Source organism: Hydra viridissima, unplaced genomic scaffold, assembly GCF_058129835.1.
Source record: "Hydra viridissima isolate aposymbiotic clone 2 unplaced genomic scaffold, HvirCarnegie_v1 scaffold_9, whole genome shotgun sequence".
Lineage (NCBI taxonomy): Eukaryota > Metazoa > Cnidaria > Hydrozoa > Anthoathecata > Hydridae > Hydra > Hydra viridissima.
This window is the reverse complement of record NW_028324308.1, coordinates 906695-920009: the sequence shown is the minus strand read 5'-3', so window position 1 is coordinate 920009 and position 13315 is coordinate 906695. Positions and strand designations below refer to the sequence as shown.

The following is a 13315-nucleotide window of genomic DNA, read 5'->3' as shown; positions in this document are numbered from 1 at the left end:
AGTGCTGTGAGTTTATTTCTGTTATTGCTTCTTGAGAAATTGTAAAAGATGCATCTTTCCTCCATCTTCCGAATTATATCTGTTGCTCCAGAGCTTTGTTGGTTGCTTGAGTATGGAGAAATTTTAGCAAGATGAAAAAGGTTAGCATGAATCCAACATGAATCAAGAATGTTTTCAGGTAAGGATTCGTTATTATGTATAAATCATAAATTAATCTGGTAAATAAAGGTATTAGTTGTTACTATGATAACAGAAACAAACGCCAATGTTCCTTTTCACAGTTCATAACCGTAAAACAAATAAAACAGTAATTTTTGAATCTAAAGAACAATTATTATGCAATGCTCAACATCTAAATAATGCGAAGCAATGCTAAAATAATAACTGGTTATATATCTAATAGCAATACATCATTAAAATATATTTTTAAGTTTAAAAACAGTAATAGTTTTATCTGAATATCAGCTATTGATAAAACTATTCACAAGAAATTATGAAATTATAAAAAAACATTTTCTATGATATATTAGGAAAATATATCGCGTGTCTATATTAGGCCAAGCGTTAGGAGCGAATAGCAGAAACAAAATTCCTCCAGAACTTATCATTATCTTTCCATTTAAGGACCTTTTTTTTTAAGGAATCCGGAATTGCACACATATCAATTGATATACAGATTACACCCTGACTATGCAAAGCTGTTTGCAGTTCGCCTTTACAATACTCACTTTCAAAATAATCTGTCGACAGAACAGCAATTGTTTTTCGGCTACTATGAATTCCATCTGAAATATTTTTTGCTATATATTCTCCTGGCATAAAATCTCGAAAATCTAAGCAATATTTGATATTTCGACTATCAAGTTCACAAAGAAGAGTATCTTTTACCCATTCACGATTTTTGGAGCTGTAAGATATAAATGCATCGTAAATAGGTGGCTCTCTATTCAAACTTCGAAACGACATTTCCTCTAAAGTAAATTTATTTGTTTGTTAATGAAAAAACCTTTGACTTTTATAAACCCTTTATAAACCCTATATATTATAAACTTTTATAAACCCTTTATATAAAGAGTGATCTTAAAAAAAAAAAATTTTCCTTATTTTATAGCACTCTCTGTTCGGGTGACATCATTAATATGTAAAATTATAAAATTTTATATTTATTAATATATAGAGAGGTTACTCAACAATTTTTACTTTCACAATGCATTAAAGCATCGAACAGAATTATTATTTCATCACATAGAACTAGAACATAGAACACAATGAAGTAAACACATTGAACACAATGAACAAAACACACGAAATGAATACAATTTAAATCTAAACATTAAAGAACATGTTTTTCAAAATTAAAATAACCTTCTTAGTTCAAAGTACACTAACAAACTATTGCCACAAATCAATGCGTATATAGCCAGATTTCCATTTTTTGATAAGTATATATATATATATATATATATATATATATATATATATATATATATATATATATATATATATATATATATATATATTGACAAGTATTTATATATTGACAAGTAGGGGAACCCGGGGTAAGACGGGATACTTAAGTAAAACAGTTAGATTGAGACACAAAGACACCTATATATTTCCCCCTATTTTACTGATCATGAAGCCATATGTATATCCCGTATGATTCCGCAGTAAACATAGTAATATATCATCCACCATGATGGCTAGCTTCAATATGGCAAAGGTCCTGAAAATCCCATCTTGCCCCAGGTATAGGGGTAAGATGGGATATCCATCCCATCTTACCCCAATCACCAGGGCACGATGGAGTGACACAGAAATCCCATGAATAAAAATGATGCTAAATTACATTAAATTAATAAAAGTGAAAAAATTGAAATGAGTGCCAAAATTAATCTCTATTGGCATATAAAAGTATGCTACGTATGGGCATATTGCTATAACCTATTGCCCAGAAGGCAGAAAGTATTTATTTATTTAGCATATGCAAAAGAAAAAAGCACAGAAAGTGAATTTCAGAAAGTGGTAAACTATCTAAATATGTAGTGCATGGGGCAAGATGGGATACACTTATACCATCTTGCCTCAAAGGCCTTATACCATCTTGCCCCAACTAGCAATGTTTTCAGTAACAAATGCCGTGTAAGCTCGATTAATTTATCTCAAATTCAGTCATATAAGTCAGCATTAAAGTAACGAGTTGCAGGTTCAGCGAAAACTTACTTCTTTATATTTTATATATTTTTATCAGTTTCATCGCATTTTACATCAAACATCTAAAAATTAAACTTTTTCTAATATTTTTTCAATGCGTTTAAAACTTTCATTCTCGTTGTAGTCAAAACATCACGTGATCAAAATTTCAGTCTGGTAACTTGCCTTTTCCACAACATGCAGCTGATGTAGCGCAAATTCATAATCCCGTCTTGCCCCAGTATCCCGTCTTACCCCGAGTTCCCCTATTAATATTTTGACAAGTATATATATATATATATATATATATATATATATATATATATATATATATATATATGTATATATATATACATGTATATACATGTATATATATATATATATATATATATATATATGTATATATATATATATATATATACACATGTATATACATGTATATATATATATATATATTTTTATATATATATATATATATATATATATTTTTATATATATATATATATATATATATATATATATATATATATATATATATATATATATATATATATATATATATATATATATATATATATATATATATATATATATATATATATATATATATATATATATATTAGGGGTAGTCACTTTGAGTGAATTTTTGAAAACAAAGTACATACCCAGCTAAAGTTGGAGCAAATATGTTAAAACTTAGTCAAAATTTTTTTTAGGTCAATCGGGTGACTTTTAAGTCCCCCTCAAGACGAATGTTGTTAAGAAATTGTACTTCAAAAAAGGGAAAATAGGGTATGTTCAGAGTGTTTGAGGGGAATTTAAGTGAAAAAATTATTTCCATTTTATTTTATTTTTTTGTTATTTGTTATTTATATTTTCATTTTAAAAGGGTACGTCATCATGTTTTTTACATATTCTTGGTTAAAACAATATTTACGAAAGGAAAAAATGAAAATTTTATGTTACGCAAGAGGTTATGAAAATCGGCAACGATAAATAAATTCTTATAAAATAGTGCAGAAGAAAATGTGCTGAAGATCCTGCACTGTATTTTTAAGCCACTAAGAGTTTTTATAAACAAATTGTACCTGATATTGCGTCACATTATTTTATTTTTGTAAATAACTTTCGTATTTACTTGATTGTTATTAATCGAATTAAAATATAAAGTTAAATTGTATTGAGGTTTTTAACTAATTACAAACCATTAAATCTATTTAGATTGAATACAAAAATGGAAAAAAAAGTTGTAAAAGATATTTGGAAGAGAAAGTTTCTCAGATCAAGGAAAAGCGAACTTTTTATCATAAATGAGGCTAAACCAGCTATTACATGTACATATCTAATTTTAAAAAATTGTTTTAAATTTTAAACTTTATGTTAAAAATTAAAATATTGATTTTTTTTTTCCTTAAGGTCTTTAACTCCCTACTTGAATGGATATTCTTCAACACATTACCTACAGAAGATCACTACCTCCTTATAATGTTAAAAAGTCAACAATTTTATCATGCCCTCCTAACAAGATTCAGGGTTACAAGAGATGTGAAGTAGATGATTGTGAATGCATTTTAGGCTTAATTAAAAGACCATAGCTTAAAGATGGATTTCAAGTAATGTCAGATAAAAATATTATCAAGAACCTAATGAAGATGGACAAGAAGTATTCAGATTTGAGTAGAAATAAATACCGAGGAACAGCTAGAGACAAGGTTAATTAAGGGGAGTTCATTTCATTTTTGAAAAAGCTGTTTTGGATTGCTTCTACAGATTTAAATAACCAAACTAGGAAGGATTAAAAACGCTCAGATAAATATAACCACGATGATTTAACTTTTTTGGAAGACCAGGAAGGACCGAGACATTTTAGTTTGGGATCAGAAGATAGAAAATTTAGCAAAAAGGTTTTATGTTGTTTTTAGTGGGTTAAATTGACCTTTTTTTTTTTTTTTATCAAAATTTGCTAATTTAACATAAATTATCTGTTAATACACATACACTATGTTAAAACAAATTTTAGGTTTCTGAAGGTGTGAGGAAGAGGACAAGGCTAGAAGACGAATCTCCTAAGATTGACGCTACCTCAGAATTAGACTTGAGTTTCATTGAGACTAGCGCTGATTCTGATTCAGAATTTGAACCCGAAGTTTGGAATTATAGAAGAGCATATGATTGTAACATTACTGCCAAAGTCCCTAAGAATATTTTTGATGGAAATGGATCTATCATAGCTACAGCAAATGATATCTGGAGGACTTCTTCAAGATTGTGGAGTTGATTTCGCAAAATGCAAAGCCAGTGCTTCAACAGCATTAAGGAAGATGAAAAAAACTGCCAAGGATACTGCAGAAATTGCTAAATTAGATATAAAGAAGGCCGTGGAAAAAAGCCTTTATTCCTGTATAATTCATTTTGACAGAAAGACTTTGTTTGAAATAAATCATGGAAAAAGACTGAAGAATGAAAGATTAGCTGTGCTCGTTAATATTGAGGGGTGTCGCATCTTCTTGGAGTATCTGCCTTGCCGTCTTCTTCAGGTGAAGATATGTATATAGGAATCATGAAAATACTAGAAGAATATGACCTCATTTCAAAAGTATGCGGAGTATGCTTTGATACAACTTCAAGTAATACTGGTTCTAAGAAAGGATCACTTACTAGGATTGCAAGAGAGGTAGACAAATACCTTCTTCTACTACCATGTAAGCATCATATCATTGAGCTTAGAATGGTTCATTTCTGTGAAACAGTGATAAAAGAGAATAGCGTAGGGCCTGAAAATCCCTTATTCGTAAAGTTCAAGCATATGTTTGAAAACCCTAAATTCAAATACGACAAAAATAACCTAACCTCATTTGATTGGAAAACTGTGGAAGGAACAGTTTTGAAGGAAGCTGCAAGGAAAACTTTAGATTACTGCGAGACCTATACTACTAAAAAACGCAATATGAGGAATGACCGAAGAGATATGGCTGAACTAAACATGCAGTATTTATCCCTTTCTACACATTTCAAATGAAAGAAAACTGAAGCTGTTCATCATGCTAGGTTTTTAGGCAAGAGTTTATACTACCTTAAACCTCAGCTTTTGTGCAAGCAACTCATATTTGTGCAAGAAAATAATAATCTACGCGAAAACTTGAACTCATCTGCGAGTTCATAGTAAGTTTTTACACAAGGTGGTGCCTTTAAGCACATAAAACGATTCAATCTCCTGCGTCTGATCTTGATGCAATCTTTCAGATGAATGAGTATAAGAAAGTTTGCTCCAATCCGGAGGCAGTAGACACTGTATTAGCATCTCTTTATAAGCATACATGGTATCTTCAACGATTATTCCCTTGGCTCTTTTGGATAAAAATATTTCTATGGATAAAAAAGCAGCCAATTCAGATGCTTTGCTTTCCTTCCAAATGCCGGATCCAGATTTTATTAAACATAGAAGCAAAGATCGAATAGACAAGATTAATATCATAAATAATATGAAGGCACCAACCCTCTCTCTTTTGGTTAATGAGTTTTCATATTTAATTTTTTCAATGATAGGGTTGGATAATCAGAGAGTAAGAGACTGGTTGTCACTTCCACCCCATTATTGGTACACCCAGTCCTCGTTTAAGAATTTTGAAAACTTTGCTAAAATGTTAATTGTTGTCAATGATCATTCTGAACGAGCAGTCGGAATGATGCAGCAGTTTGTGCAAAGATACGAAAATGAAGATTACAAACAGAACAGACTTTTAACTGTCGACAAAGTAAGGTCAACTTTCATGGTTTTTGGTGTGGGAAAAAGTAATATTACAAAAAAAAAACTATCAGAAAGCCTGATGTCACTCTCTAAACTGACGAAAAGGAAATTGTAGACTAAGGAAATTATTGTTCATTTTAAATTACTTATTTCAATTAATGCATAACTTTTGTCTTGATATTATTTGTAAGGATTTTTATTAAATGGTAAATTGCTTGTTTAGTTCAAAATAGTTTGTTTTTTTGGTTGATTTAAGCGATAATTTTTGCGGCTGTCAATCTGAATGAACTTTAAGTATGAAAATACATAAATTGCTGATTTCATAACCTCTTGCGTAACATAAAATTTTCATTTTTTCCTTTCGTAAATATTGTTTTAACCAAGAATATGTAAAAAACATGATGACGTACTCTTTTAAAATGAAAATATAGATAACAAGTAACAAAAAAATAAAATGGAAATAATTTTTTCACTTAAATTCCCGTCAAACACTCTGAACATACTCTATTTTCCCTTTTTTGAAGTACATTTTCTTAACAACTTTAGTCTTGAGGGGGACTTAAAAGTCACCTGATTGACTTAAAAAAAATTTTGACTAAGTTTTAGCATATTTGCTCCAACTTTAGCTGGGTATACACTTCGTATTCAAAAATTCACTCAAAATGACTACCCCTAATATATATATATATATATATACATATATATATACATATACATATATATATATATATATATATATATATATATATATATATATATATATATATATATATATATATATATATATATATATATAAGGTAAGTATGGGTATTAAGGTCCGGCGAAAATAAGGCCCACTAATCCAAAGTTAGGGAAAAAATAAATTGTGAAACTTTTTTTCGACATTAAAATATTAGAGTTATCTGGTTTTATCACTGGCAGCAAAAAAAAATCAGCATTTCTTTACCGCGCATTCGACAAAGGTGGGCCTTAATACCCATACTTACCTTATATATATATATATATATATATATATATATATATATATATATATATATATATATATATATATATATATATATATATATATATATATATATATATATATATATATATATATATATATATATATATATATGTATAATTAATTTAATCTTGTTAAGAGATGAAATACCCTATGAATATACCATATAAAATTACCATATACCACATACCATATCTACCATACCGGGAAAACTTTGCTTATCTCAGGAAGTATGTAGATTAAAAAATCAGGGGACCCTGGTTTTGACGTCACTATGAAAAGTTTTGACAGAGCCGAACTGTGCGAGTTAGTAGGCCTATTCATATTATATACTGTTGCCAGAGAATACGGGCTAAACACCACAGGGGTTTATAGAGATGACGGGCTCTGCTGCTTCCATAATAACAGCGCCCTCAGTAAGAAAAAATAAAGACAAATTTTGTTAACTTTTTTAAAGATAAATTCAAACTTTCTATCACTATTAAATCTAATTTAAAAATTCTAACTTCCTCGATGCCATACTTAATCTTCCTGACAGCTCCAGGAGATAACCCTATGTATATCAACGTCAGTTCCAATTACCCAAAAGTATCATCAAATCGATACCGAAAATGATTTCTAACTGCATCAGTAATATATCTTCAAACAAAGAAGTTTTTGATACAGCCGCACCGTTTTATATCAACGCTCTCAACTCTTTCGGATTTAAAAGCAAAATTTTTTTCAGTCAACTCACGCCAAAACGTGATGCAGAATCTTGAAAACAAAACGTTATTTGGTTCAACCACCCGTTTTCACTGAACGTTAGAACAAACGTAGCAAATATATTTTTGGGTTTAATTGATAAATGCTTTCCTAAAGACCATAGATTTCACACACCTTATTATCGGAACAACGTAAAAGTTAGTTATAGCTGCCATCCAAGCATTTAGAAAATTATTGCTGCTCATAACAAAAGAATACCACCTAATAAAGCTACAAACAATAATTGCCAATCATGCAATTACCGACGAACCGCTGCATGCCCCAGTAAATGGAAAATGCCATAAGAAAAACTTTATTTATATTTGAAATGTAAAAACTCAACAGCAAGAAAAGGGGAATTATTATAATGGACTTACTGAGAAAACCTTCAAAGATAGATGGTATAAACACAGGAATTCTTTTCGTTATAAAAGTAAGACAAACTCCACTGAACTTCCTAAATTTGTATGGGAGAGCAAAAGTAAAGCTTTAGAACCCATGCTTACGTAGAACATCCTCGATCAGGCAGAAACATTTAAACCTAGTGGCAAATACTGCTATTTGTGATTGAGCGAAAAGTACCACATCATCACGTCAAAACTGAGCTTGCTCAATAGACGAAACCAGCTAACATCAAAGTGCCGCCATAAAAAAATTTTTTTAATAAAAAACTTTAATGCCATCACAGCAAACACTCCATTGCACTTTTTTCGTATTTTCTGCCGTTACGTTTTTTTAGGGTTTGTAACATCTGATGATCGCTACTGGGTGAAATTTTAAGTAATGTTATATAAACCAAACTAATTATTTAGCTTTTATAACAATAATAATAATTATAATAGTAATAATAATAATAATAATAATAATAATAATAATAATAATAATATTAATAATAACAATAATAATAATAATAATAGTAATAATAATAATAATAATAATAATAATAATAATAATAAAATAATAATAATAATAATAATATTCGCTCTATTTATACTACGCCATATTGAGCACTCTTACTGGAAATATTAACATAATTCAGGCGTGGATCGTAGCCATTGTGGCAATGGCCATATAGTTTAAAGTCCTACTGATTTATTAGAAAATGCATCTAATATTTATTAAAGATCTTTTAGAATTTTTGGGATTTAATATAGAAATATTTTAGGGATATACTAAGCTATTGAAAAGAATTTGAAATAATTTTGTAAGACTCGCGTAACAATTTTTCGTCTAATGACTGATTGAAGTTAGTTGGCCATATAGCTTAAGTCTAACGCAGCCACTTTAGTTTTGGGTTTTTTTGCTTAAGAAATATCCCTAAAATTTTTAATTTGTCTGCCGTAATTTACAGAATTTGGCTATAGAGATTCCTGCCATGGCTACAACGTTTCTTATTATATTTTACCGACGTTTTATTCAATCAATAAATACTGTGAAAAAATATTAAAATATCGATCTTTTATCGAAATTTCAACAGTGAAAATAAAATTTGGCCACAAAGTTAAAGGTTCCTAGATCCGCGCCTGTAATTTCTACAATACTATATATATATGAGCTTTTTACCATACATACCCTCATTCATACATCCTTTCCCAGAAGCGTTGAACGAAATTGGTATGGATTTTTTGTAACTAGTACAAGTGTCACACTTAGCTTGACTTCTCAGATGTCTTCTCAAGTGGATTTTTACAAAAAGAAAACTTAAAAACGCCAAAGAGATAACAATAAAAACGCCAGCAATTACATTCCATGTCATCTGCGATTTTACTGCATTTGCAGTAGGATAGGGTTTTAATACGGGATCTGTAGAGTTGATTAAATGTAAATTGATTCATCGCTTCAAAATCGATTAAAAAAGTAAAAAACAAGACTTTTATTGGTGCTCAATAGCAAAACATAAAATCTTTCAACAAATATCGGACATTATAGAAAGAAATTGTAACCTACCCTCTTGAAGAAAATGCTTCACTACACCGCAAGCTTTATCCAACAAGACGCAAACTATAGCGTCCTTAACATATTGAGAGGACGAAATTGTAAGACTTCTTTGTAAATAAACAATGGCTTTTTGATCAATTCTATTAATTTGACTTTCAGTCGGATTTAACAAAAACGTCTCACTGCTCTTTATTGATATGTACTCACCAGACATTTTGTTATAACGCTGAAAAGCTATTTCAAGAGAAGGTACTTTAACTTGCTGAATTGATATTTCCAGCTTGCAAGTTATATTTTTAGCGGTTCCTTTATGCACACTGTCATAACTTTGGTTGAAACTCAAAATTTTAACTGAAAAGTAGAATTACTTTTATCACAATGACATAAATATCTATAGTAAATGATCTTATTTTATATCGATTATTGCTTTTTAAAGTTTATACTCACACGACAAAACGTTAATACGTGCTTGCTTCTCAAGTGGGTGTGTGTCATTACTTTTTGCAATACAGTTAAATGTTGCATTATACTGACATGATTCGATAGGAGAAAATGTTAAAAGAATACCACAGGACAACTGGTAGGTGTAAACATTTTTCCACGAGTCATTCAATTCTTTATAGCTTTTTCCATCCAAAGTTGAAAACTCCAGGTGATCCGGATTTACTTTCGAATAGCAAAAAAAAGAGCGATGATTATTTACAGGAGAAGATATACTATTGGTAATGAGTATTTTCGGTTCATTCGAGGAGATTATTTTAGCTACAAAAAAATGTAATAAAGTTATCAAGGTCATGAATATAAAGTAAAACAAGCAAGCAGCCATATAACATAAAAAGTCATCTAAAGGTTGTTTTTCAAAAGAACATATATGAGAAAACAAATAAAGCTGTCGAACTTTTGAAATCCTAGAGAACGAAACTTCTTAAAATTTGTTTTTTAATGAAATAAATATTTAAAAGATTTCAAGCAAAACTTTGTTTGAATGAGTGATGCAGGTTTACAAAAAAATAATGGTATAAATATATGTAATGATATTTAACATGTAATATATAAGATAGATAATAATGCTATATAATTAAAGTATGAATATTATATAAAAAATAAACAGATGTAATTTATATATATTACTAATGTAAGTATAATAAAAGATTTATAAAATGTTATAGAACTAACGTATATATATCGATTATTATTATATTGATTATTAAACCTTCTTAAAAATAGCCATTACAACTTGATAATTATTTTCCAATAAATATTTAAAAGATTTCAAAAAAAATTTGTTTCAAAGAAAATTTTTTAAAGTTTAGAAAAAAAGAAAAAAAAAAAAAGGTTTAAAAAGGAAAAAAAAATTATTTAACAAGTATTATAAAATACAACTACTAAGTAATTAAATTATAGTAATTATAATTAAATTATAATTAAATTATAATATATATTTAAATGTATATTTAACTTATATGAGATATAAATGTTTTAGAACTAATATATATATACATTTATATATATATATATATATATATATATATATATATATATATATATATATATATATATATATATGTATATATATATGTATATATATGTAATGTATTACTAATGTAATATAGAACCTTCTTAAAAATAATAATTAGAGCACATATTCATATCACTCATTTTCATATCTCATGTAGTTTTATTCGTAAGGGAATGTTAAGACAAAGAAATTGTTTTTTTAATATTTAATAACCAAAACAACATTCAACTGCCATGCGTGTATTTCTCAAGCTGTAATTGTATCGAATTTCACTTTCATTTTTTGGTTTACAAAAAGGTGTCATTAAATATTGTTTACAAGGATAGCCAGAATCACCTATAACATGAACATGTTGGCAACCTTCTAAAGCTTCTTTAATAGCTGAGTTAGCAAAAACTCATGAATCATTAACACTTCTAGGCCATTGAATACAAGCAGACAAAATTTCTTTTGAAGCACCTGCAATGACCTGGCAATTCAAAAAAAAAAATCCCTTTCTGTTTTGATATATTTCTGGTCATTCTCCACCAGGGTTTATTATAGGAATATGTGTTCAATCAATTGTTCCTATACGCCTTGGGAATCTTTGTATTTGGTAAAATCTAAGTAATGGTTTGATAAATATAAATATTTTCTTTATCAAAGAATATTTCAACATTTTTAGGAAATAGCAAAAACAGATGTCCATGAAAACATAAAATCACCTTTGCCGAATTATCAAAGAATCAGCTTCTATTGGAAACTTTATGTACTGATATCCACTTGAGAAATAGTTGACTGATTATTATTTAGCGCCTGCAAATCTCCTATTACTCTCTAAAAGAGTTTATTTATTGTTACTTGAGTATATTATCATTTGTTGGTATAAAATGTGGTTATTTAAAAACTTTTGGGCAGAAATTACCAGTGGTGTGCCACAAGGGTCAGTAGTTGGACCACTCTTATTTGTACTATTTATAAACGATTTGCCTGATACTTTAAAAAATCTAACAAAGCTATATATTGACGACACCAAAATTATGAATGAAATGCTTTCCAGTGCATCAACTCTTTCTTTGCAATCAGATCTCGATTCAGCTTTTAAATGGGCTCAAGACTGGCTTGTGAAATTTAATATTTTAAAATGTACGGTCATGCACTTTGGCCGAAATAACAAAAAATCACCCTTTTATATCAATGACCAAAAGTTAAACATAACAAAATCTGAAAGTGATCTTGGAGTAATCTTCTCAAGCAATCTGAAATGGAAAAATCATGTAATAAAATGCGTAGTCAAAGCCAACCAAATGTTGGGTCGGATTAAAAAATGCTTCGTTTGCTTAGATATTAGACTGCTGAGAATTCTTTATGTTTCTTTTGTGCGACCACTGTTAGAGTTTGCAGTACAAGTTTGGTCACCTATTCGAAAGGGAGAAATTGAATTATTAGAGAGAGTTCAACATCGTGCAACTCGATTAATACCATCACTTAAAAAAATGAACTATGAGTATCGTCTAAAAGCTCTCGACTTGACTACCTTGACAAAAAGAAGACAACGAGGGGATATGGTTCAACTTTATAAATTCTTCAACGGTTTTAACGATTTGGAAACAATAAAAAAAATGAGTATTCAAAAAACTCAAACAAGAGGTCACAGCTTTAAATATGTCAAAGAAATCACTAAGCAAGCATGTCGTGAAAACTTTTTATTTAATAGATCGGTCAATTTATGGAATAGCTTGCCAAGTGGTTAAAGCACAATCAGTTAACAGTTTTAAAGCAGATCTTGATTGCTGGATGAGCAGCAATTAAGCGAATCGACTGTCATAGTGTGTTGATACCACACTCACTGGCTCACACCAGTTATAGCATTTACTAATACTAATACTAATACATAATATAAAATCTACAATAAAAAGGTACCGTTTTCTGATACCGTTTCTTGAATATCTACTCACTTGGAATGAACCAGTAGCATAAAAATGAAATGCAATAGCCAGTTGTTGTACAGATGAAAGAGGGCACCAGCGATTGTTTACATTGTTGCTAATAATTTCATTAGCTAATATTAAAAAGGTTTCTGTGGAAAATCTGTATCGCCTTTTAAATTCTATATTGTTGTAAACTTCCAAAGAATTGGCTCTGTCAATAATAAACCTTGGTATGTGATTTGGCATATTTTTTCTTCTT

At 29.1% G+C, this 13315-nt stretch overlaps 1 protein-coding gene and 1 pseudogene across 18 annotated transcripts in view; one reads left to right on the top strand and one right to left on the bottom strand.

Annotated features, from left to right (window-relative positions):
* Nucleotides 1–311: 311 nt before the first annotated feature.
* LOC149883515 (uncharacterized) overlaps nucleotides 312–13315 on the bottom strand; it is a 29096-nt gene continuing 16092 nt past the window's right edge. For 9 of the 17 annotated variants that reach the window (XM_090097489.1, XM_090097493.1, XM_090097491.1 and 6 more), the window contains 4 exons: nucleotides 10075–10389; nucleotides 9637–9978; nucleotides 9262–9492; nucleotides 312–971 (listed from right to left, as the gene is read on the bottom strand). In XM_090097489.1, the coding sequence (XP_089953615.1) occupies nucleotides 565–971; nucleotides 9262–9492; nucleotides 9637–9978; nucleotides 10075–10389 (1295 nt within the window). In that variant the 3' untranslated portion in view covers nucleotides 312–564. Of the gene's footprint in view, nucleotides 972–9261; nucleotides 9527–9636; nucleotides 9979–10074; nucleotides 10390–13315 lie in introns of all 17 variants that reach the window. The other 8 variants (XM_090097495.1, XM_090097500.1, XM_090097501.1 and 5 more) reach the window with 2 other exon arrangements.
* On the top strand, nucleotides 3374–6021 carry LOC149883516 (uncharacterized; annotated as a pseudogene). The gene is made up of 3 exons (XR_016455961.1): nucleotides 3374–3527; nucleotides 3610–4097; nucleotides 4214–6021. The product of XR_016455961.1 is annotated as an uncharacterized LOC149883516 (transcript).